This window comes from Ovis aries, chromosome 1, assembly GCF_016772045.2.
Source record: "Ovis aries strain OAR_USU_Benz2616 breed Rambouillet chromosome 1, ARS-UI_Ramb_v3.0, whole genome shotgun sequence".
Taxonomy (NCBI): domain Eukaryota; kingdom Metazoa; phylum Chordata; class Mammalia; order Artiodactyla; family Bovidae; genus Ovis; species Ovis aries.
In genome coordinates, this window is record NC_056054.1 from 42431763 (window position 1) to 42458315 (window position 26553).

Sequence of the window (26553 nt, forward strand, 5' to 3'; positions counted from 1 at the left end):
CACATACAATATCCATATAAATCTCAGAAAAATCCTATTGGTTAAATAAAGAAGATGTTTTTATTATCCCCATTTAGGTCATGTATTATCTTATTTATCTCAAGAGCAGAGTTGAGTTGAAAATACATGGCATTGCATAGCACGTTGTCATCGCCAACGTGAGTGGGATGCCTTGTTTCTTGTTTGCCTGATTTTCCCTTTTCTTCGTCATCTTCAGTCCCACTCTCATCTCCCAAGAAGCACCCATTCTGATGTGCAAAATACTCAGTATGCTACAAGCCTAGTGCTGAGTGTTAAGTCACCTCAGTTGGGTCCGACTTTGTGTGACCCTGTGGACTGTAACCCACCAGGCTCCCCTGTTCATGGGATTCTCCAGGCAAGAATACTGCAGTGTATTGCCATGTCCTCCTCCAGGGGATCCTCCTGACCCAGGGATCAAACCCTCATCTCTCATGTCTCCTGCATTAGCAAGCAGATTCTTTACCACTAGCTCCACCTGGGAAGCCCCATACCACAAGACTACACGTTTAAATATTATACTGTATATTTTAAGTTTTTCTGTGTATTATGACATTTGACATCTTAGGAAACTTTTCTGGCTAGGGAGAGATGAGACAGTTCAGTTGCTCAGTTGTGTCTGACTCTTTGTGACCCCATGAATCGCAGCACACCAGGCCTTCCTGTCCATCACCAACTCCCAGAGTTCACTCAGACTCACGTCCATCAAGTCAGTGATGCCATCCAGCCATCTCATCCTCTGTCGTCCCCTTCTCCTCCTGCCCCCAATCCCTCCCAGCATCAGAGTCTTTTCCAATGAGTCAGCTCTTCGCATGAGATGGCCAAAGTATTGGAGTTTCAGCTTTAGCATCAGTCCTTGCAATGAACACCCAGGACTGATTTCCTTTAGGATGGACTGGTTGGATCTCCTTGCAGTCCAAGGGACTCTCAAGAGTCTTCTCCAACACCACAGTTCAAAAGCATCAATTCTTCGGCGCTCAGCTTTCTTCACAGTCCAACTCTCACATCCATACATGACCACTGGAAAAACCATAGCCTTGACCAGACGGACCTTAGTCGGCAAAGTAATGTCTCTGCTTTTGAATATGTTGTCTAAGTTGGTCATAACTTTCCTTCCAAGGAGTAAGCGTCCTTTAATTTCATGGCTGCAATCACCATCTGCAGTGATTATGGAGCCCAGAAAAATGAAGTCTGACACTGTTTCCACTGTTTCCCCATCTATTTCCCATGAAGTGATGGGACCGGATGCCATGATCTTCGTTTTCTGAATGTTGACCTTTAAGCTAACTTTTTCACTCTTCTCTTTCACTTTCATCAAGAGGCTTTTTAGTTCCTCTTCACTTTCTGCCATAAGGGTGGTGTCATCTACATATCTGAGGTTATTGATATTTCTCCCGGCAATCTTGATTCCAGATTGTGCTTCTTCCAGCCCAGCATTTCTCATGATGTGCATATAAATTAAATAAGCAGGGTGACAGTATACAGCCTTGATGTACTCCTTTTCCTATTTGGAATCAATCTGTTGTTCCGTGTCCAGTTCTAACTGTTGCTTCCTGACCTGCATATAGGTTTCTCAAGAGGCAGGTCAGGTGGTCTGTATTCCCATCTCTTTCAGAATTTTCCATAGTTTATTGTGATCCACACAGTCAAAGGCTTTGGCATAGTCAATAAGGCAGAAATAGATGTTTTTCTGGAACTCTTGCTTTTTCAATGATCCAGTAGATGTTGGCAATTTGATCTCTGGCTCCTTTGCCTTTTCTACAACCAGCTTGAACATCAGGAATTTCATGGTTCAAGAGATGAGACATCCATACCCCAACTCCCCTACCCCTTACCAGTCTAGTTGATAATTTAAAATAGTCAAGTTATCAACAAAGAGTGTGCCTTTGATATGCAGATTAACCAGTCTAGAGCCTGACCTCTTCTCTCTGGTCCCTAGCACACCCCAGGAGTCAGTTTTCCTAATCAGTAGGGGCTTTTCCAATGGCTATGCGGGTAAAGAATCTGTCTGCAATTCAGAAGACACAGATTTGATCCCTGGGTCAGGAAGATCTCCTGAAGAAGGGAATGGCAACCCACTCCAGTATTCCTGTCTGGAACATCCCATGGACAGAGGAGCCTCACGGGCTATGATTCATGGGATCACAAAGAGTTGACACACTGAGCATGCACATCCATGCAATAATCCCAACGCCAAGTACCAGGCAAGGAGGGGCCTCTCCTGTAGCTTAGAGCTCGTTGAAATCATTCAGACTAGCCAGTCCTGCACTGTTTCCCCTGCACAACTTTGCCTTTCCCTGGGGAACCCCAATCCTGTCTTCTGCTCACTGATCCTGTAGTGTTTTTCCGCATGGTCTTGCGTGGCAGGTCATGTCTCTCCTGTCTAGGACCTGTGAATATAATAAACTATATTTTCATGAACCCCTTCTCTGACTCCCTTTGTGACTTCACCAGTGCTGTGTGCAAATTCACTTCAGTTGTGTCCCACTCTTTATGACCCTATGTACTGAACCCCACTAGGCTCCCATGTCCATGGGATTTTCCAGGCAAGAACACTGGAGTGGGTTGCCATTTGCTTCTCCAGGGGATCTTCCCGACCCATTAATCAAGCCTGCATCTTTTTGTCTCCTGCATTGGCAGGCGGGTTCTTACCACTAGCACCACCTGGGACTGAGTCTCATAAAACACTACAGAACAAGTACTTAACAAAGACATGGATGGTTGTGCTATAAATCTCATTTTGTTTTCTCAATCTCGTACCTCATTCAACATTTTTATTTTTCATGTTTACCCATGTCACTATGGATATCTAGTTCTTTGCTTCTTAATGCTGCATAGTAGTTCTTTATATTTCCATCACATATGTTCTTACACATTTCCCTAGGGATGAACACTCAGATTGGCTTTCACTCCCTGCCAAGATATACAGTCCCATATGGAACATCTTTTGCAAAACCCTGCATTAATATCTTTGTGAAAACTGTCCTGGGAATGTGATTCCAGGTAAAGGCATTCCCATTAAGGAAGATACAAATTACTGCAGAAATAATTCATTGGTGAAGCTGCTTAACACCAAAACATATCAGTAGTTCTCAAATTAATTTACAAATGCAATATATCTCAATCAAAACCATGTGTACTTTTTGAGAAGCTCAATAAAGTATTTCTAAATTTTATAAATAAGGAAAGAATTCTGAGTAACTAAGTTAACTTCGAAGAATGAACATAGAAGAGGAATTTGCTGTATCAGATATTAAGATATACCACAAAGCTGTGGTAAGTAAAAATAATAAATGTAGGAATAAATAAACAGGTGTAAGAACAGACAAATAGATCAATGGATGGAGCACATAGAAACTTTAGAAGTAGACCTATGAATATATAAAACATAGTATGTGAACAAGGAGAAATGCTGGGTTTTTAATAGATTGTTTTGGGAGAAAGCTAGCTTACTCTATGAAGGGGGAAAAAATGAAGCTCAATTATTACACCAATTGAATTGTAGACTCTAGGTGGAAGTCTGAAATGTGGAAAGCTATAAAGCTAATAGAAAAAAAGTATAATATATCTTGTGTTCTTTGGGAAGGAAAGATTTCTTAAATAAGTTCCCAAAGTGAAAAAGTAAAACCATAAAGCAAAATAAAGATAAATACAATTATATTAAAATTTAGCATTTCTCTTCAAAAAATAATACAATAGACACAGTTTATAGGCCAGTAAAAGATGTGTATTTATAAATTTATGCATATTAACAATTTTTAAAAAACAGGAAAACAATTTTTTAAATCATCAAAAGAGATAAATAGCAATTTACAGAAGCAAAGCCAAAATGGCAAAGCAGAATGTGAAGAGTTGCTTAAATTCACCTGGAATGAGAAAAATGCAAATTGAAACAAGATACCATATTGCACCCATCTGAATGGCAAAATATAAGAAGGTAGACTGATATCAAATGTTGGCATGGCTAGTGGGAATAAAAGCTTATATAGGCTTTCAGAGAAGAAATCTAACATTATTTAGAAAAAAATAGGGATATAAATTCCCTATTTTCCTTATATATTGAGGAAATTAAGGTTTTTGTGTGGTAGAGTGACTGGCCAGAGTATCACAATTCCCAGATAACAGAACAAATAATCTGTGATTCTCTGACCCTAGAACTTGGAGATCTCGTGAAAGTATTTGTATTTGTTGTGGGCTAAATTGTATACCCAACTACTCCTGCCAAACTCATATGTTGACGTCCCAGTCCTCAAACCTCAGAATGTGATCTTAGTTGGAAACAGGGTCTTTAAAGAGGTAATTAAGTTTAAATGTGTTCATTAGGGTGGGTTCTAATCCAATGTGTCTGGTGTCCTTATAAGAGAAGGCAACTTGGACACAGAGTTGGAAGGAAATAAGTTACAGGGAGGAGATAGCCATCCACCATCTAAGGAGAGAGGCCTAGAGCAGATCCTTCTCTCACGACTCTCAGAAGGAACCAATCAAGCCAACACCTTATTCTCAAACTTCTAGCCCCCAGAATTGTGAGACAGCAGACTTCTGTTGTGTAAGCCACACAGTATTGGAGGCTGGAAATCTGAAATCAGCATGCCAGCTGGGTTAGGTTCTGGTGAGGGCCAGCTTCCTGATTTGCAGATGGCCATCTTTTCACTGTGTCTTTGCATGGAGGAGAGAACCCTGCTGTATCTTCCTCTTATGTGAGGTCCCAGGTTCTATCAGTGTAGGGCTTCACCTTTAAGGCTTCATTTAACCTTCATCACCTCCTTAAAGGCCCTATCTCCAATACACTCACATGGAGGTGTTAAGGCTTCAACCTATGAATTTCAAAGAGACAGTTTCATTCACAGCAGGCACTGCCGTCTCTAGCCTGCTGCTGCTGCTGCTAAGTCGCTTTAGTCATGTCCGACTCTGTGCGACCCCATAGATGGCAGCCCACCAGGCTCCCCCGTCCCTGGGCTTCTCCAGGCAAGAACACTGGAGTGGGTTGCCATTTCCTTCTCCAATGCATGAAAGTGAAAAGTAAAAGTGAAGTCGCTCAGTCGTGTCCGTCTCTTCGAGACCCCATGGACCACAGCCTACCTGGCTCCTCCATCCATGGAATTTTCCAGGCAAGAATACTGGAGTGGGGTGCCATTGCCTTCTCCGCATCTCTAGCTTGATTACCATAAAAGCTTTCTAACCGGAATCCCTGCGTTTACACATGCCAGCCTGTTCTCGACAGAGAGTTTGGAGTTATTGTAAAATATAAAGTAGATTTTGCTATTACTCTGCTCAAAACTCTACAAAGGCTCCCACTTTATCAGAGTAAAAGCCAAGGTTTTAAGATGGCCCACAAAACTCTACATGGTTCAGCTACCTGACTCGCTGGTAACCCCATCCTTCCACCCTCCTGCTTGCTCCGTCCTCGCCAGCTATTCTGGCCTGTGTGCACTTCTTCAGAAATACCAGGCAGCCTTCTGCCTCAAAGTCTGTGCATGTGCTTTTCCCTCCCCCTGACATACCCTTCCCTCCAACATCCACATGGCTCATTTCCTCACCTCCTCCAACTCTTGGCTCAGGGAGATCTATCTTGATCATTCTGTTTAAAATAAAACACAACCACCTCTCTCCCATCCGCTTCCAACCTCCCTTAACAAAGATCTCCTTTTCTGTGTAGCATTTATCATCTTCTAACACCGTGTATGGGCTTCCCTGCTGGCTCAGTGGTAAAGAATCTGCCTGCCATTGCAGGAGACATGGGTTTGATCCCTGGGTTAAGAAGATCCCTTGGAAAAGGAAATGGCAACTCCCTCCACTATTCTTGCCTGGGAAACCCCATAGACAGAGGAGCCTGGAAGGCTATCATCCATGGGGTTGCAAAAGAGTTGGATATGATTTAGCAACTAAACAACTTGTTTAGTATTTTATTATATTCTTTCTGTCTCTTCTCACTAGGTCCCATAAGGGTAGAGATCTTAGTTTGATTGTTATTTGTTTTGTTTATGGTTTTTTTTTTTTCTTCTGCATCCCAAGGACCTAGAATGGTACCTGGCACATAGCCATCACTTAATAAATATTTTTTTGATGGTGGAATGAATAATTATTGTATTATTCCCTCGTAGCTCTGTTGGTAAAGAATCTGCCTGCAATGCAGGAGACCCGGGTTAAATCCTGGGTTGGGAAGATCCCCTGGAGAAGGAAATGGCAATCCACTCCAATATTCTTACCTAGAGAATCCCATGGACAGAGGAGCCTAGGAGGCTACAGTCCATGGGGTCGCGACAGTCGGACACGACTTAGTGACTAAACCACCACCACCACGAGTTCCTGAACACAAATGGGTTAGGTTCGCAGGTCCGTGTATGTGTTAAGTCCACAGTGACAGAGAGCTTTCATCTTGCAGACGTAAGATACGTTTAGAGAAAAAAAAAAAAAAAAAAAAAATTTGTTCAAAATTTAAAAACAAGATGTATGTTACTTTCTTGCTGAAACCTTCCATTGTTCACCTATTTAAAAAAGAAAAAGAAGAACATTATCATTTGTATTGAACATTTGTTGGGTTAGATGACACGCCTTGATGATCTCCATGGCACCCATGCTCTCAGCCACACCTCTCTGATGATTGCCAAGGGTAATGCGACTTTGAACTGTGAACTGTGCATTCATCCAGGAGCTGCATCACAAGTTTTATCAGCTGCTCCTGACCTTAACCTCACCTTCTCTTGGATGAAGGGATTCATCAGTGGGCTTCAGACACTAACTCTGACTTTCTATTCACCCACTCAAAATTGTTCTACTTTGTCAGTCACCTTTCCTGGATCAATCACTCCAGAGCTAGAATTTTCACAGGTTGCATGGTTCATTCTTTGTCCTTCAAAATCACCCCTCCTCCTAAAATATGTATCCCTCAGGAACACATACCATGGCATTTTATCTCCTCTTTCATTTTTGGAAATATTTCTTGACTTTTGTCTCCATTATAACATTTCTCTTGTAAGATAGGACCAATAATGTGAATAAAATATCTCAAAACTATACAAAAGTCTGGCAACCTCTGCTTTTGTTCAATCTGACATTAAGTCATGTCCAACTCTGCGACCCCATGGACTATAGCATGCCAGGCTTCCCTGTCCTTCACTATCTCCCTGAGTTTGCTCAAACTCATTTCCATTGAGTCAGTGATGCCATCCAACCATCTCGTCCTCTGTCGTCCCTTCTCCTCCTGTCTTCAATCTTTCTCAGCATCAGGGTCTTCTCTAATGAGAAGTGGCCAAAGTATCAGGTGGCCAAAGTACTGGCAACCTTGCTACAAACTAAATAGCCACACAACTAAATCACCTTAACAGACAACTTGTACCTTCCACTGATGGGGGAAGAGTTGTTATGCTTTTGATCTTAAGCATAACATTCATAAAAATATCAATAGACATTTGAGGTAGAAAGTTCCCAAGTGAGTTTCAATGCATATTTTATTTTCTACATATTGTTTCTCTAGCACAGGGACTCTCTTTTTTTAAAAAAAATTTTACCAGTACTTCTCACTTTGCCTGCCATGTTATGGGCAATAAATATCTGTTGAAAAAATGAAGAAAAAAAAAATGTACACGTTTATACCCTGGAGCCTTCTTGTTCTCTGTGCACTCTGAAATATCTCCACTGGGAGGCAGCACATGACTTTAATAAAAGATTTTTTAAAAAGAGGCTCATGCTATGATACCATTCAAAATATGCTACTTTGAAGCATTTCACAGTTACAAACTGAAGATAGAGATGATAGTCTGACCTTCTTAAACTACTCAACTAATAACTACAAGGCTGAGCTATCTATTCAAATATTATATCTTACTACAGCTTCAAAACATTTAATGTCAGTAGAAACAGCTGGAAATGAATTCTTAATAATAATTAGATGGTATTATAGCTGGTGAGATTTAATTGACAGTATTTTTCTATCTCCAACCATCATAAAAATAAGACATGCCTTGTGTTCTGTTTAATTCAAGGAATGGTCAGCATGCAAATGTGTAAGATGTCTTCAGGAAAGCTGAATTTCATGAAAAATATAAACATTCTAACTCCTTAGCTGTTTTGTGTGGGGTGAACACAGGCTCTTGGGTTGGCGTGGGACGTTTCCAACGTCAATCAGTTACAATACAGGAGGGTTATATACGATATGGACTTCCCTGGTGGCTCAGCGATAAAAAATCTGCCTACAATGCAGGAGACTTAAGTAACGTGGGTTCAACTCCTGGGTAGGGCAGATCCTCTGGAGGAGGAAATAGCAACTGGCTCCAGTATTCTTGCCAGGAAAATCCCATGGACGGGGGAGCCTACAATCCATAGCATCATAAAGAGTCAGACATGACTCAGCTACTGAGCACACACACACATATACAATATAGGAGGATTACTTTTGTTATTGTGGACAAATTTCATGCAGCTGTTTCCACATCCAGGCTAATTCCAAGTCTCTTCTGAGCAATAGTATATGTGATTCAAAGTATTAACTGACATTTACATTGATTACAAATTGTTACTCTTTTCTCTAGAATAATATTAGTTGATTTCTTCAGTGTTTTCACCAGCAGCTTACTTCAGACTTTCAGTTTTCCTGATTTTACTAAAACCTACCTTCTTTCCTAAAACTTTACAACTCTCGTGGATACATTTTTCCAGTTGAAATCCTTTTCCTCCATAAATGCCACACACTCATGAAATACATAGACAGCAAAAACATTTTTCAAATTAAAAAAAATCAACTACAGCATTCCATTTGTGGTGAGATCATGTATCTAAAAAGATTATTATTATAAACTAGGGAAGGCCTGGTCATAGACAACTGAAATTCATCCACTTGTAACACTGTGAAATATACACAGTAAATTTGTTGTGCTGTGTATACAGTACTGGTAATTAAAATGACAAATTTGCTCTTTGAAGCATCTCACATTTTTATCTTAAAGTTTTTCAAAGGGCTTGAATAAAGCTGTTTACCAACAGGAAATATGTACAAGTTCTTCTGAGTCAATGTTCTGAACTGACATTGATAACTGCAAGTATTTTTAATATTTTATGTCTTCTTTTTGTCTTTTTCAAGCATTAGTATCGTATTTTTTTTCTGTTCAGCATATTATTCTCTTTTCTCTCTCCTGTTTTCCAAATGATCTCTTTCTAATGTGAGAACTCTCAGGTATCAGTTTCAAAAGATATCATGAATAGGATTTTTTTTTAAGTAAAATTTTCCTATAACTTTCCTTGAAGTTATTGTCTTGGCCGATTCATGGTCAGCTTTCCAGTGTACAGAAATCAATAGACTAATATCTTCCTTCTGCATGATAAGGGAAGCCAGGTTTTCAGCAAAATATCTGAAATCTCATTCCTGAAAGCCCCATCTCTTTCACAAAATTAACTCCAAGTTTTGTGCTCTGTTAGTTATGACATCCTACTTCCAAACTCTGTATCAGTTATATCTAATGCTTCTTATAATATTTTTATTAAAAAAAACAAAAAACATTGGCTTTAACAAAATAGAAATATATTTTCTCTTGCATTAAAAAAAGTCCAGAAAACATAGTTCAGCAACCTAGTTTTCTAGCTTTTGATCCATTATCCATAAGGTCATCCCAACAGCCAAGATAGCTCCTGAGCTCTTGCCATCATATCTATACACCAGTTATAAACAGGCCCCTGCTGTTTGAATTAGTTGCATTAATTCTTTCAGAATTTTTACCCATAACTTCTTCTGTGAGTTTTTAATACGGTGTTTTGTAGAGAAAAAATACGGTCTTTATATGTTTGTGCAAGGTAAATTTTAATTGCAGCAATTAATTATTTCAGGAAGTCATTGCCCCTATTTCCATTCTATCAGATACAATCATATGTGAAACTTTGTCACTGAGAGGTAAATAGGATATGTGAAATTCACGTCTGCCTTTCCTATATGTATGATGTTAAGCCCTTTGTCTAGTTCTCTTTATCACTGAAATGGGCAGAATAATGACTTTCTTACTTACGTAAAGGGAATATTTTAAAGTTAAAATGAGATGATTGATGGAAAATGTTTTGGAAAATAAAAAGTAGCATATACAATATCGGGGCAGCCTGGCTTATCTTAGAATCAAGGGGTTTATGCCGCATTGGGTTTTCTAAGCAGAAGCTATCATCTTTGGTGCTGCCCACAACACCTGCAGCCAGTGTGGCTAAACAGGTTGGTTGCTACTTCAAAGGGCAGCAGAAAATTGAGGAAAGCAGGTGTTACAAGAAAGAAGACTAACTCTAATCCAGAAATCCCCATAGAAAAGCAGCCATAATAATGTCTTGCATCACTTTCTTGGGCTAGATGGGTAAACCTTAATTTATTGTGTAAATTGTATTGTATTAAAGGATTTTAAAAATATAATGTCCATGATTTTCTTAAAATAGCAATTTGCAAGAAGCTCACTAATTCCCAACGGCTCAGAATTAAGTATTTAAAACCCTTGCAGAGAGGAAAAAAAATCCCCAATGATTAAGAGCAAATACCTTATTCTCATTTAATTTAAAGCAAATGTGTAGACTCTTAGAAAAGTAGTCACTCTGAAAGCTCGCACACACACACACACACACACTATTATATCATCTCCTTTGAAATGACATCTGTTTAACCTCCGTCTTCACAGGTGGAGAGAATTGGGGTGGAGACCTGAGACTGCATTAGTGACAGCTGAGTTTCCTCTGATTAAGCAGTGCTGTAGGGACTTTAGGAGTTCCTCTTCACTTGGGTCTCCTGTTCAGCACCTGGATAAGCTTATATTGCCTTGGTAACCAAGCCCAAAACCCTTTCTTAATGTTGAAAAGGGTGATTGATGCTTATGGTTATGATAATTTGGGTGAATTGCGGTTTCTGTCATCATATAGAGGGGTTTCTCAGTTTTCTTTCTTCTGCTAAAGGGATTTTGTGAGGTACATTTAATAATAAACTCTTTATAATCCCCCATGTATGTAGAGAACTTGTTTCCCAACATTTTAAGCTTCCTTGTATAATCCCCAGTCCCTTTGTGAGTTTTGTCCGCTTTGAGAAAAGCCTTTGCATCTGTCATAGAGGTAATTGCCAATAGTTGTTTGTTTTTGAGACAGTCTCCTTTTTAAAATGTAGTTATTTTTAATTGAAGGATAATTTGCTTTACAATGTTGGTTTGATTTCTGCCATATATCAACATAAATTAGCCATAGGTGTACATATGTCCCCTCCTTTAACCGCCCTCCCACCTCCCACCCTTTCCCACCCCTCTAGGTTGTTCAGTTCAGTTCAGTTCAGTTCAGTCTCTCAGTCATGTCCGACTCTTTGCGACCCCATGAATCGCAGCACTCCAGGCCTCCCTGTCCATCACCAATTCCCGGAGTTCACTCAAAGTCACGTCCATCGAGTCAGTGATGCCATCCAGCCATCTCATCCTCTGTCGTCCCCTTCTCCTCCTGCCCCCAATCCCTCCCAGCATCAGAGTCTTTTCCAATGAATCAACTCTTCGCATGAGGTGGCCAAAGTACTGGAGTTTCAGCTTTAGCATCGTTCCTTCCAAAGTACACCCAGGGCTGATCTCCTTCAGAATGGACTGGTTGGACCTCCTTGCAGGTTGTTACAGAGCCCAGTTTGAGTTCCCTGAGTTATACAGCAAATTTCCATTGTCTATCTATTCTACATACAGTAGTATATATGAAGAAGATGGAGAGCAGAAGAAGAGGGTGTCAGAGGATGAGATGGCTGGATGGCATCACCAATGCAATGAACATGAACTTGGGCGAACTTCAGGAGATGGTGAGGGTCAGGGAGGCCTGGCATGCTGCAGTCCATGGGGTCACAAAAAGTCAGACACAACTGGGTGACTGAATGACGACAAAGTGTATATGGAGAGAGTATCATGGAGCATGCACACTGCCAGTAGCTTTCAAAACACATACAGGCATCCCTCGGTATCTTCTGAACACTGGTTCCAGAAGCCCCTGTGGATTATCAAAATCTGTGGATGCTCACGTTTCTTATTTTTGTTGTTGTTTAGTCACTAAGTCATATCCAACCCTTTGGCGACCCCATGGACTGTAACCCACCAGGCCACTCTGTCCATGGGGTTTTCCAGGCAAGTATACTGGAGGGGGTTGCCATTTCCCGCTCCAGAAAATCTTCCGACCCAGGGATCAAACCTGCCTCTTCTGCATTAGTAGGCAGGTTCTTTAGCACTGAGTCACCAGGGAAGCCCAAGTCCCTTATATAAACTGGCGAAATACAGCTGGCCCTCCATATCCATGGGTTCCATATCCATGGATTTAACCAAACAAAATCCATGACTCTAGAATCCACAGATGTGGAGGGCCCACTGTACAAACTGTTACCCTGCGAATGGAACAACCCATCAATACTTTCATGATAATCAAAGGCCCCAGGCACTGAGCTGGGTTTCTACCACTATATTCAGACTTGCTCCAAGTAACTTCTCTACTCCAGTAATATTTCCATCTCTAAAATGTTTTAGACTTTAAATATTTTACCAGAATATATCTACATGAGACTTGCTTAAAATTTCTTTTTAGAGTAAAAACTTCTATAACTTTTTGCTAAAAGCAACATTGTGTTTTGTTACCATTGTTATCATAACTGTTAAAATTTGCTTTCTCCTCGCTTTTAGCTCTATGAGTACAGTGTCCTATATGGATGAACCTTGCCAGCCTGAAGATGCCTCTCGCCTCACAGTTCACATGGAAAACACTTATCAAATGGGTGTGTTATTTTATTATTCCTTCCTATTTAAAACTTATAATATCATGAGTGATATTTACTCAAAATAATATCTGACAACCTGGCATCATCTTCAATACTACCATGATATAAGGGATCTTAATTAATTGGGTGATTTGATATTGCTTTAATTTCTTCCTCTGCAAAATGGGGCCAGTATCCATTGTTTACCTTTTTTTTTAATCAGTATTTTCTAAATACCAAGTAATTCATTGGCTGCAACTAAAGTGTAGTGTGTGTTACTGAATTAAGAAGTTCATTGGGTATTTCAGTGTTATCTTGTGGAGTTTTTTGTATCTACTTGAGTTAAATGAAACAGGCATTAAGATTTTATTGAACAAAAACCAACCAAGATTGCTAATGGATGGAGAAAAAAGCCTTCAAGGCAAAAGCAAATGATTCCTGGTCCCCTGTTGACAGAGATGTTTATCTTTTCCCACAGAGGTTTTGGGTCTTTGAAAACAAAAATCTTTGCACCTGCCCCTGTACTCCAGGTGGAATCCACAATGACTATCATTCCCCCTTACATTTTCTCACAGAACTACTTGTTTGCTCCAAAGTGTACCTGCCCACTATTATCTGGATCTACATATAATTATTGCTGTGTAGAAATTCCACAGAGACTTACCAGTAACCCAAGGAAGACGCAATGGGCCAGAGTGACTTAATCTGTGGCCAGTTAACCTTAAGAAAATTATAGACCATCAACACATCCCATTAGACCTTCTAGGCAGTTTCCTATGGTAATCCCCAAGATGACATGGATTGTAACGCTCCATAATTAGCCTGTCCATTGGTATTTTCACAGTGCCTATGGTAGACAGATAATATCCTGCCATTCAATATACCCTTATATTCCATCTGATAACCTTACCCAGTTTCCTTAGGAGGAGCACCACCATTGCCATTATTATCACTTTTGGTCCATAGCATCCTGCTGAAGCTGACACTGGCTTCGGAGATGTAACAGTGACTGACCTAGGGATACTGTCAAGGTCATCAAAATCTTTGAGAGTCAATTCAGAGAATATTGTTTGGGCTACTGAAGAAGTGGATCAGCCTCTGAAACCTGAAAGGATGTAAGCTCTATGGCAGGTTTTGCCATCTTACCCCTACCCAAAGCCTGAGACCAAGTCCTAAATACCCTGTGTACTCTTAGACTTTTTATTTAGGCAAGCTAAGTATGGGTCAAGTTTTCTTGTAACTAAAAGATCTTCACCATTCAGTGCCTTTAACTCTGGTCTCTGCATGCTAGAAGGGTTTGAATTGAAAGATGGCAAGAGAAAGACATCATTTGAGCTCAACTCCCATGAGATGATTGCAACAAGATACAGCTTTTGAAATATGAAGCCCTGCATTTCTTCAAAAATACATGCTTTCATAACTTATTTCCTCAAATAAGCTACATTGTCTCATCAGTTTTAAAAGTACTGAGTGCTGAACCAAGTTAGAAAAATAATTTTTAAAATACCTTAGTACAGAAAAAAGTTTCCATATTTTCTTTCAAAAAGTCATGCAAATTATTATTCTATGATTAGCCTTTTATACTTGACAATCAATTTTATAAGGATTCAGGTAGCTATTTTGTTAATAATCAAATATGTATTTCCACTTCTACTTGTTTCTGGGTTTATTTTGCATCTGAAAGGTACTCTGTGGACCTTTGGCAAAGATTTTCTCATATCTACACAGTAAATACTGACTTAAGGAGTTAAAGAAATATCAGTCACCTTTATTACCATGTTTAAGTTTTCACACTCTACCCAATAATACGTGCATCATTTAAACATATCTTAAATGTTTAGTATGGTTGTCCTCCCTTTATATGAGTAATTTTAGCCACCAAGAAGAAGATTAAACATGAGTATAATTAAAGAAAAAAAAGGAAAGGGGAAAATGAAGATACATTTCTTATAATTAAAAGCCCCTTATCTCTTCCCATTAATTGATTACTGAAACATGAGTACAAGAGAAAATACTGGCTGTAGGGGCCAATGTACATGAGTCTGAATACTCGTTTTGCCCATTCCTAAATAAATAATGTTTGAGCAAGGTATTCAGCATCCTTGAACCTCAGTTTCTTCCTCTGTAAGTAGGGATCATAGGTCACACATGGTAGGGATACTATGAGAATTAAATAAAGTATTGTATTTAAACTGCTTCTCATTCAGTATGTTATTGCTTCTGACTATAGAACATCACCTTAGATCACTAAGAAGAAAAGCCTACCATGACATCCAATATAACTTCCTCTTAAGTATGGCATGAGTTCTCCACAGGACTTTTCTGGAGCAATGACTATAGAAGTACCCGATTCTTTAAAAAGACTGACTGTAATCCCCGCATCACACAGGGCTATAGATGGCCATCCTTGCTGACACATCAAGACAGCGCACATGAGAATGCAGCCAGTATAGTGAAAAATAGAATCGAAAGCTGGCGAGAGAAGGCCATCATTTGAGCGCAACTCCAGTGAGATGATCAGGCCCTGTGACCAGCTGATTTGTTGGACAGAGAGCCTGCCAGTCTCAGCACTCCCTCTTTGCTCCACCCTATAGGGTCCTTCCTGCCTGTGGAGACCTAAACCATCTCCTGCCTTACACCATTGTCCGTCCTGCTGCCTTCTGTTGCTCACAATGAGGAAGCAACAGTAACAGCAGCAACACTATAATAAAGATCTAATGGGTAGCTTTTTGGGTGGCAGACTCACTGTTCTGAGCATTTTAAATACTTCATCTCATTTCATCCCAACAACAAAACAGTAGGTGGCAATTCTCATCACTATCCCAAGTTGGGAAGCTAAGACACAGATATGTTAACTAATCAAATTTTTATCTATTCTCTCTTAAATATGTTTTTCCAAATGAGTTTTGCTTTCTTTTCTCCATCCTGATCCTTCTTCAGATCTTTGCAATTTGATTTCTAAAAGCGTGATTTCCTCCTAAATTAGAAAAAAAAATGCTCCAGAAAAGAAAAAAGGTTTCAGTTCAGTTCAACTGCCCGGTCATGTCCGACCCTGTGACCCCGTAAACCACAGCACACCAGGCCTCCCTGTCCATCATCAACTCCCGGAGTCCACCCAAACCCATGTCCATCAAGTTGATGATGCCATCCAACCATTTCATCCTATGCCATCCCCTTCTCCTCCTGTCCTAAATCTTTCCCAGCATCAGTCTTTTCCAATGAGTCAACTATTAGCAGGAGGTGGCCGAAGTACCAGAGCCTCAGCTTCAACATCAGTCCTTCCAGTGAACACCTAGGACTGATCTCCTTTAGGGTGCACTGGTTGGAGATCCTTGCAGTCTAAGGGACTCTCAAGAGTCTTCTCCAACACCACAGTTCAAAAGCATCAATTCTTCGGCACTCAGCTTTCTTCACAGTCCAACTCTCACATCCATACATGACCACTGCAAAAACCATAGCCTTGACTAGATGGACCTTTGTTGGCAAAGTAATGTCTCTGCTTTTCAATATGCTGTCTAGGTTGGTCATGGATTTTCTTCCAAGGAGTAAGCGTCTTTTACTTTAATGGCTGCCATCACCATCTGCAGTGATTTTGGAGCCCAAAAAAATAAAGTCAGCCACTGTTTCCCCATCTATTTCCCATGAAGTGATGGGATCAGATGCCATGATCTTCGTTTTCTCAATGTTGAGCTTTAAGCCAACTTTTTCACTCTCCTCTTTCACTTTCATCTAGAGGTTCTTTAGTTCTTCTTCACTTTCTGCCATAAGGGTGGTGTCATCTGCATATCTGAGGTTATTGATATTTCTCCCAGCAATCTTGATTCCAGCTTGTGCTTCTTCCAGCCCAGCGTTTCTCATGATGTACTCTGCATAGAAGTTAAATAAGTAGGGTAACAATATACAGCCTTGACATACTCTTATTCTTATTGGGAACCAGTCTGTTGTTCCATGTCCAGTTCTAACTGTTGCTTCCTGACCTGCAAACAGGTTTCTCAAGAGGCAGGTCAGGTGGTCTGGTATTCCCATCTCTTTCAGAATTTTCCACAGTTTATTGTGATCCACACAGTCAAAGGCTTTGGCACAGTCAATAGAGCAGAAATACATGTTTTTCTGGAACTCTCTTGCTTTTTTGATGATCCATCAGATGTTGGCAATTTGATCTCTGGTTCTTCTGCCTTTTCAAAAACCAGCTTGAACATCTGGAAGTTCATGGTTCACGTATTGCTGAAGCCTGGCTTGGAGAATTTTAAGCATTACTTTACTAGCGTATGAGATGAGTGCAATTGTGTAGCATAGTTTGAGCATTCTTTGGCATTTACTTTCTTTGGAATTGGGATGAAAACTGACCTTTTCCAGTCCTGTGGCCACTGCTGAGTTTTCCAAATTTGCTGGCATATTGAGTGCAGCACTTTCACAGCGTCATCTTTCAGGATTTGAAATAGCTCAACTGGAATTCCATCACCTCCACTAGCTTTGTTCATAGTGGTGCTTCCTAAGGCCCACTTCACTTCACATTCTAGGATGTCTGCCTCTAGGTGAGTGATCACACCATCATGATTATCTGGATCATTAAGATCTTTTCTGTACAGTTCTTCTGTGTATTCTTGCCGCCTCTTCTTAATATCTTCTGCTTCTGTTAGGTCCCTACCATTTCTGACTTTTATTGAGCCCATCTTTGCATGAAATGTTCCCTTGGTATCTCTAATTTTCTTGAAGAGATCTCTAGTCTTTCCCACTCTGTTGTTTTCCTCTATTTCTTTGCATTGATCACTGAGGAAGGCTTTCTTCTTTCTTATCTCTCCTTGCTATTCTTTGGAACTTTGCATTCAAATGGGTATATCTTTCCTTTTCTCCTTTGCTTTTTGATTCTCTTCTTTTCACAGCCATTCGTAAGGCCTCTACAGACAGCCATTTTGCTTTTTTTGCATTTCTTTTTCTTGGGCATGGTTTTGATTTCTGTCTCCTATACAGTGTCACGAACCTCCATCCGTAGTTCATCAGGCACTCTATCTATCAGATCTAGTCCCTTAAATCTATTTTTCACTTCCACTGTATAATCATAAGGGATTTGATTTAGGTCATACCTAGTGGTTTTCCCCACTTTCTTCAATTTAAGTCTGAATTTGGCAATAAAGAGTTCATGATCCGACCCACAGTCAGCTCCCGGTCTTACTTTTGCTGACTGTATAGAGCTTCTCCATCTTTGGCTGCAAAGCATATAATCAATCAGATTTCGGTGTTGACCACATGGTGATGTCCTTGTGTTTTACATGTGTTTACATGGTGATGTCCATGTGTTTTCATATGCTGTCCATGTGAAAAAAGGTTTAAGCCTTTGCATTAGTTGACTCTGAAATTTTGGGAGCTTGTTTTGGAAGTCAGTGAGTGAATAAAAGTCACTCAGTCGTGTCCGACTCTTTGCGACCCCATGGGCTGTAGTCTGCCAGGCTCCTCTGTCCATGGAATTCTCCAGGCAAGAATACTGGAATGGTTGCCATGCCCCTCTCCAGGGGATCTTCCCAACCCAGGGATCGAGCACAGGTCTTCCACATTGCAGGCAGATTCCTTACCATCTGAGCCACTAGAGAAGCCCATTTTGGAAATCAAATGCTGATTATTGACTCTGTTCGCATCTCAGCATCCAAGCCTAAGTAAGACAATGGATGATTCTTCTGTATAGGTCCAAGGTCACAAAGAAGTGAGAGAAGAAAAGTTCACTATTTAAACATTTTCGGAATTGAATCTGGTTATTGAGATTTTTTTTTTTTTTAATCTAAGGTAAGTGCAGAAAGGGCATTTGTGCCTCTGGACAGCAGGAGCTTCTGGAGACTGGGACCAGGTGCAGGCAGGACTCCATCTTTCCAGCCCTAACTGTGTGAAGGCTCCCTCTCTCACTGTGGCTTGGCTTCCTTCTCACTATGAGAAACAGTTCCTGAGAGTCACAGGTCATAACTTTTGACTCCAAAAAGAGACTGACTTTTTTTTACCTAGTTCTAGTTTAACATAAAAGTTCCAAGAAAGGATTCTAATTGGTGTAGCTTGGGGCAAGTCCACCCAGCGCCAATCAACCATGACCTGGACTTGGACTCAAAAGAGATGATGATCCTAAAGAACCACATGGTGAGAGTGGGAAGAGGACCAGTCCCTTCCATTTGGGAGATGCTGTTCCCAAAGGACAGGGAGGTATACCAGGTGGACACATGCGCTGAAGGGATTTACTGTTTTCTGAAAGGACCAATGCTCCCCATGGGTGATGGAGGTCAAGCTTAGGTAAATATGATATGAGCGCTTGGCAGGAGGGAATGAAAAGGAGAGGTACCAATCTAAAAGATATAATCTGTTTAATTAAGTCCAACCTGGTAGGAACATTTTTTTAATTTTTTAAACAGAAAGGGAGAAACCACCCTCACATTTAGCCTCATCTCACTATCATAAGCAAATGGAAATCTTCTAAAAGATCCACAGGACAATGACACAGTAGGTGTTTGGCCTAGGGGGGCTGGTGCTCCATCTCTGATCCCACAAAGCAAGAGCAATCAGGACCAACCCTTCCCGGGTTTATAACTTCTTATCTCTCTCCTGTAGAAGGGGAGAGATTCCTGCCGACTAAATATTTCGGTTAATTATCATACTCATTGTTTCCAATGTCTCTATTTTACTTGTCCGGATTCATTTCCCAGCCTGACTTAAATTTAATTGAACAATTCCTGTATAAGCATCACAATAAAAATATTATAAATTGAGCCCCAGGAGGTTGACCTAACTGAATTCTAGGCGCGGGGTGTCACCTTCTGGTTAAATTTAGCCACTGGGAAACTTCGGTGGGAAGTCAGAAGAGAGGAGTGTGAACCCCACCTAAGGGCTCACCTTGTGCTCTTTGCATCCATCAGCAGAAGGACGAAGGCTGCTGTGGAGGGAGCCCTATCCACATGGCTCTTCTGGGATCTCTCATAAGAATTCCCTCCTCAGGTTGGGATGAAAGTAACACCTTCTTTTTCACCAGCTGAGGGGAATGGAACATTCCTTCATGATTCCCTGCATCTTGCTCAGACCTCCCTAAGGAGTCTGTTTATTAAGTCCTCTAGGAAATGTCCTAACTTTAATGCACGATATATTTCCTTAGTCCCTGACTGATACAGTCTTTGAAAATAAACACTTAAAAGATACTGATGACTATTGAAAATAGAATTGGGTAGAATTCTTCATCCATATCAACTCAGCAAATAATGATCAAGCCTATGTATATGGGCACTGGGCACATGAACATGTTATTCAATGACAGAAGTTAATGATAAGGTTAATATTCCTGGGAGGTGCAAGTAAGATTCCTGGGGTGCAGGATAAGATGCAGTTGAAGCTTTTGCTCTGAAAGTGGACTAAATGTGGTTAAGAATTTAAGCTCTCAAGTCAGATAAACCAGGGAGGTACATCCCAACCCTGCTAAGTAACTTAGGCAATATATTTAAACATCTGTTCTCCCCTCTGTGAAATGGAAGTAACAATAAGATTTATCCCCAGAGATTTATTGGAAGATTATACATATAAGGTAATAAATATAAAATACGTATCACAGAGGGGCTTCCCTGGTAGCTCACACAGTAAAGAATCTACCTCCAATGCAGGAGACTGGGGTTCAATCCTTGGGGTTGGGAAGATCCTCTGGAGAAGGAAGTGGCAATCTACTCCAGTATTCTTGCCTGGGAAATCCCATGGAAAGAGGGCTTAGTGGGGTCACAAAGAGTCACACATGACTGCGCAACTACCACACACACTTATCACAGTGGCTGGCACGTAGAAAATGCTCGATAAGAGTAGCTATTATTTGTACTATGGTTATTATCTAGAAAATGTTCAATTCTATTTAAATTCAGAAATCAGACCTTGAACATTTTTTTTCTGACTTTAGCATTGTGTTAGACTTTGAGGAGGGTAAAATATAATCTTGTTTACCAGTTCAGATAAGAAAGGTAAGGTAAGCCTTAGCAATTATCAGCTGAATTAGGGGCCACAATAGCAGTGGAGACCCAGAGCACTGGGAATATAGAGAAGAAAGAGGCAATTTGTACCTGAGGAGAGGAGGAAGGCTAACTGGAGAAGATGTTTGAGCTGGCCTTGAAACATGAGTGGATATTTATCAGATGAACATGATGGGGAAGAGTGTTGCATTTTGAAAGAGGAGCAAATGTACAAAGCACTCTTGAAAGAACAGATAAACTCCATGAGGCTGGAGCAGCAGTCATGTGAAGACTGCTGGTGAAGTCGTGGTGGTTGAAGAAGAAGCTGTAGGTTGGATAGGAGCTGAACTCTAGACTTTGCCAAGGAAAGCACAATGGTAACATCTGGGTGGTACAACTCCAGTTGTAGTGTTATAGAGGTTGGAGGTGGGGAGCTTAAGAGTTGGGGGTCAGTTAGAAAGATGTTAAGACACTGAAATAAGTTATTATCATTGGAAACTGCTGGAGGCTTCCCAGGTGGCACAGTGGTGAAGAATCTGCTTGCCAGTTCAGGAGACACAAGAGATAGGGGTTAGATCCCTGGATCAGGAAGATACCCTGGAGTAGGAAATGGCAACCCATTCCAGTATTGCCTGGGAACTCCCTTAAACAGAGGAGCCTGGTGGGCTACAGTCCATAGACTCCCAGAGAGTCAGACACAACTGAGCAATTGAGCATACAGACAGTGGGAACTGGGAAGGAGGGTACATTCAATGTCAGACTCCGTGGTACTGAACACACTCTTGAGGTATCAGGTAAACAGATGAATCCACCATCTTCTCATCCTCTGCCAGAGAACTTGGCTGGAAATCTAATTGGGACCACTTTTTTTCCTTCAATAGAGGCCACCCAGAAGATTAAATGTCTCCATGTTTTGATACTCTTTTGATTAAGCTATGGCATGGGCAGATATGATTTGAAATTACTTCTTTGAAAGAAATTTCATCTGTGTTTTCAGGTCCTACCAAACATTTTCCTGTGGTCATTGTCAATCATATTCTGAAAGATGTGCTAACTACCTACCTACAAGAAGAACAGTATGAACCAGAACTCTGTAGACAGATGACTAAAACCATTTCTGAGGTATACGTGTGATTTCCTAATATTTGTTGAAAGCACAACCTGCTTATTTTAATGAAAGCAATTAATTTGCAGTAGCAGTAAAACTTTATTTTTATCTTATGAAAATATTTATTAGGTCATATTCCATGTGTGTCTCTGTGTGTAAAAAGCCTTTGTCTAAAACAATTATTATGTGCATCACTTGCATGTATTCTGTTTTTTAAATGTATAAAACTGCCCCATTTATTTAAAAGATGTTATTATAAAAGATACAATATATTAATCATCATTTTCTCTTCCCCAAAGCACCTTCTTTGAAGTGAAATGAAAGTCGCTCAGTCGTGTCTGACTCTGCGACCCCATGGACTCATCCATGGAATTCTCCAGGCCAGAATACTGGAGTGGGTAGCCTTTCCCTTTTCCAGGGGATCTTCCCAATCTGGGGATCAAACCCAGGTCTCCCGCATTGCAGACGGCTTCCTTCCCAGCTGAGCCACAAGGGAAGCCCAAGAACACTGGAGTGGGTAGCCTATCCCTTCTCCAAAGCACCTTCTTTGCATGCCATCAAGTAAAAACATTGGGGCCTTTAAAAACATTTCTATCAACTAAAGTGCTAGCACTCCATCAGATTTTCTCTTTCTTTTTCATTATAATCTATCTAATAAGCATTCACAATTAGTCATATTACAGGAGACTTCAGATGTATATTCCCTTAATTAGACATGAACAAGATGGTATAATTGTAATGCCAGCATTCTTTGAAGGGAAGCCATTTCAACATAGATTTCCCAAGAACACAATAAATGCATTGAAAACTCTGTTCTCTGGATTATCATTTTTCCATGTGCCTTAGAAAAGGTAGATTTCTTGCTGGGGCTCTCATTTTGTCCCTAAATGTCCTATCTTATCCTTGAAGGAAATTATAGCTGCCTTTCTATAGCAATTACTGAAAGGATCCACAAGGTTTCATGCTATTTTCTTCAAATAAATCCACTACATTTATGAGGAAAATTAAGACTTTTAATTTCAATGTGACTGAGTGAGGACCTTTTGTTTTTCCTTTTAATTTCTAGGTTATTAAGGCCCAGGTCAAGGACTTGATGATCCCACGATATAAGCTAATTGTGATCGTTCACATTGGACAACTGACTGGTCAGAGCATACTGATCGGAAGCAGATGCCTTTGGGATCCTAAAAATGATGCCTTTGCATCTTTCGTTTTCAGAAATTCTTCCCTCTTTGCTCTTGCAAATGTCTACACAGTTTACTTTGAATGATTGAAAACAAGAAATCAAGTTCATACTCTTTAAATCAAGATATAGGGTATCTATGTGCACAACTTTCCCTACCCAAACATTAGAGAAAGACACAACACTAATATTTCAAACAATTGGAAGTTTGGGGATTTTTTCATAGTCTTGTTAAGAATTGGGAGAGAGAATATGGCACAAGAAAGAATCTTGTTTATTCAAAGGAGAAATGAAGTCTTGATTCTCGATTGTTTTTTCATAGACATAGATTCTTATTACATATTACTTTGGGTACTAATTATTTTAATTATGCTTTCATTAGAGAGAATTCCCTCCATTGTTTTTTTTTAAATTTTAAAATCTTTAAAAACATGCATTCCCCAAACATGGCATATATGCTGGACATAGACTATTCAATTCATGATAGTATATGTTAGAATGTCATTCAAATCATCACCCCTGAGTCCAATATACACAATACAGAGGTAGTATACTGTATTCTGTGGCTGTTTCATATATCAAAACTGATTCAAATGACTGCCATTGTGTATATGTACTTGCTGATGGACAGCATGTCATTATACATTGGGGTACATGTATTCATGCATGAAGCAACTGTAGAACTAAGACATACGGATGGCTAACTGTAGTGCCCACAATGAGGTACCATGTCAGAATGGCTAAAACTGCAAGCAATAAAATGCTCTCCTACACTGTGGGTTAGTACAGCTGCACCTCCATTAAAAAAATCTGTGGATGGTAGACTATTCAATATGAATATGATCAATGGTACTGTGTCTCAGTGCATATAATGGCAAACAATTCATTAACTACAGATACACAAACTGCTGAGGTTTAATGCATAACACTGTAGACAGGACTAAGCTAAAACTAGAAGCTCTTGTGGGTTGCCTGCACTTTAAAACTGAATATTAGCAATAATGATTTTTAGCACACGGAGGTAGATGTTGTGATATTAAATATACATGATGCTTAATGGTAAGTGTGTCTGTAACACATAAATTCATGTATTGGAAAGAGACACTGCTTTTAAATATACACTGCCTGATATACCTTTCAGTAGCTTTTCCTGGGCTAACAAACTTTTACACAAAATATATAGCTGGCAGCTTAACAAATAAAACATGTGTATTTACTATTTTGTTCCTATGAATTTAATACTAAAGTGAGCCAGTGTGGTTTTGAATGGATGGCACTAAAATTTATAGGGCTGCACTAGCTTATTATTCTGTGGGTTAATGTAGCTTGTACCATGGATCATTTATTTTTATGGGGCTTTCAGCCCTTTGTATGCATGTAAAATTGTGAGTGGCATTGTTCTTGGATGGTAAGTGGACTGCCTAGAGGACATTTGTTAAAGGTTAAAGACGAACTGTACACATATGGAGAAAATTAGCGACTCTATACTCCTAAGGAAAAAGTGATGTGTAATTCATATCAAAATGAATTTAACAAATGGACAAGCAGTCAATGCTTTATAGTTATGTACTGACGTCTTATTTTTCCCTCAAGACAGTGCATATTTTTTAAGTATACTTTTAAAATCCCTTTCTTCTATTTGTTCTGGCATTTAAGGTAGCATTTCAAAATGAATTTGTCAGTTTTCATTGTTTTTTTTTCTGTTAGTGCCTCTTTTCCTGTTAGTGGGAATATGTCTGTATAATAATTTATCACAACCAAGATTTGTCAATCTCCATAGCCAGTTTGGAATCTGGATTAGATCATTAAGTATAGCATGTAAGTGAATTTTCTATTTTCTTTGCCCATTTATGAACATTCCCCCTCTTAGAACAATAGCAGGGGAAATCATACAGCAATTTTGCATGAATAAATCATGTGAAGAAATTTTTTTTAGTATGTAGGAAGCCCACTGCAAAAATTACCTTATTTTTAAAAGTTATAAAATCTCAACCATGAAGTAATTTCTTACCATCTGTCCTAGGCTGTATTAGGATTCAAAACCTTACAACATGATGGCAGTTAAAAAGCAAAAAAAGGAAGCAGTTTGCCAGCATATTGCCATATACTGTAATTCAGATAGTCAATGATGAATTTTAGCAATTATTAGAACAACATAAGAACATACAGGAAAAGTTCACTAATTGTGACTATCTTGGAGGAATGCTGGTTAGTAAAAAACAGTTTTGTGATGGGAACTTTTGATAGATGTGTCAGCTAACACCTATTCCAATCTATATATCAAATTAACATGTTTTCACCTTAAATCTATACAATGCTGTGTCACTGCATCTCAATTTTAAAATGAACATTTAAAAAATAAAGAAATGATACTATATTTGAGGGAACTGTTTTACTTTGAAGCCTACTGAACTTTCTGGGTGTTTTTCTTCTCAATAGACATTCCTAAAGTGCCATCCCTACCTCACAGCCTTCACTATGGCACTTAGAACACCCTCAGAACACCCTCCCTAGACTACAACAGCTTCCTTCACTTTTTGTCATTAAACTCGGGTCTCACTTTTTCTCTCAATCCTTCTCCATTTATTTTTCCCTCATATTCTCTCTCTTCTTTCACCACTATCATAGCTAAGTCCCTGATTCTTCTCTGATTTTTGAACGAGTTTTTTTCACTTACTATGTTGAAAACATCTTGAGTACATGGACCACATATCCTGACAATCTCTAACAATAAAATGTAATACATCTTAACTTTTCAAGCAAGAATCATGTACATTGATACTACTGTACTACATAATTACCAATCAAAAAGGTGATCGCAACACAAAGTTCAACACTAGAAGAACTAGGGCATAATGCTCTAGGGGATAAGTACACAAGTGACCACAGTTAAGTCTAGAATATGTTTTCATAAGCAAAGTCCAGAATATCGTTATATGATTAAAGGAATCAAGGAAGGCTTCATGAAGGAAGAAGCACTTATCTAGACTGTGAAGGTAACAAGTAGAATTTCAACAGACACAGAAGTTCAGAATACAGAAAGAAGTCTAGACTGGATAAAACACAGCGTTCATGAAGATAAGTGGTCAGAACCAAGACTGATATCCTGAAAGCCTGAGTAAGAAAATGGCAGACCATGGGTAGCTATCAAAGGCTTTCCATTAGGCTAACATTAACTGACATGTTTTTTTTGACAAATAAATGGGGCTTTTTATTGAGTGTTTATGAGCATATGTGTCCAGTCACCCACAAGTACAGCATCTGAATTAGATTTCTGAAAAAATGGAATGTGTGGGAGGGAGTTAGTTATACAGCACAGTGCCATTACCTGTTGATTTCTTTTGTAAGAAATGAAATGTCATTTTAGCCTAATTTACGGAGTTGAGAGTATCATCTTGAGCTGTTTTACTGATGGCATCTTAATTAGTTTCTCCCTCTCCCATTGTTTCTCTTTTTTTAAATTTAAATTTATTTATTTTAATTGGAGACTAGTTACTTCACAATATTTAATTGGTTTTGCCATACATAAACATGAATCCACCAAGGGTGTACAAGTGTTCCCCCTCCTGAACCCCCT

General features: G+C 39.6%; 1 protein-coding gene across 2 annotated transcripts in view; it reads left to right on the forward strand.

Moving 5' to 3' along the window:
* Positions 1-23376, forward strand: part of DYNLT5 (dynein light chain Tctex-type family member 5) — a 29018-nt gene extending 5642 nt beyond the window's left edge. For both annotated transcript variants that reach the window (XM_027970960.3, XM_004002055.6), the window contains 3 exons: positions 12657-12748; positions 21683-21807; positions 22860-23376. In XM_027970960.3, the coding sequence (XP_027826761.1) occupies positions 12657-12748; positions 21683-21807; positions 22860-23063 (421 nt within the window). In that variant the 3' untranslated portion in view covers positions 23064-23376. The remainder of the gene's footprint in view (positions 1-12656; positions 12749-21682; positions 21808-22859) is intronic.
* Positions 23377-26553: the final 3177 nt, after the last annotated feature.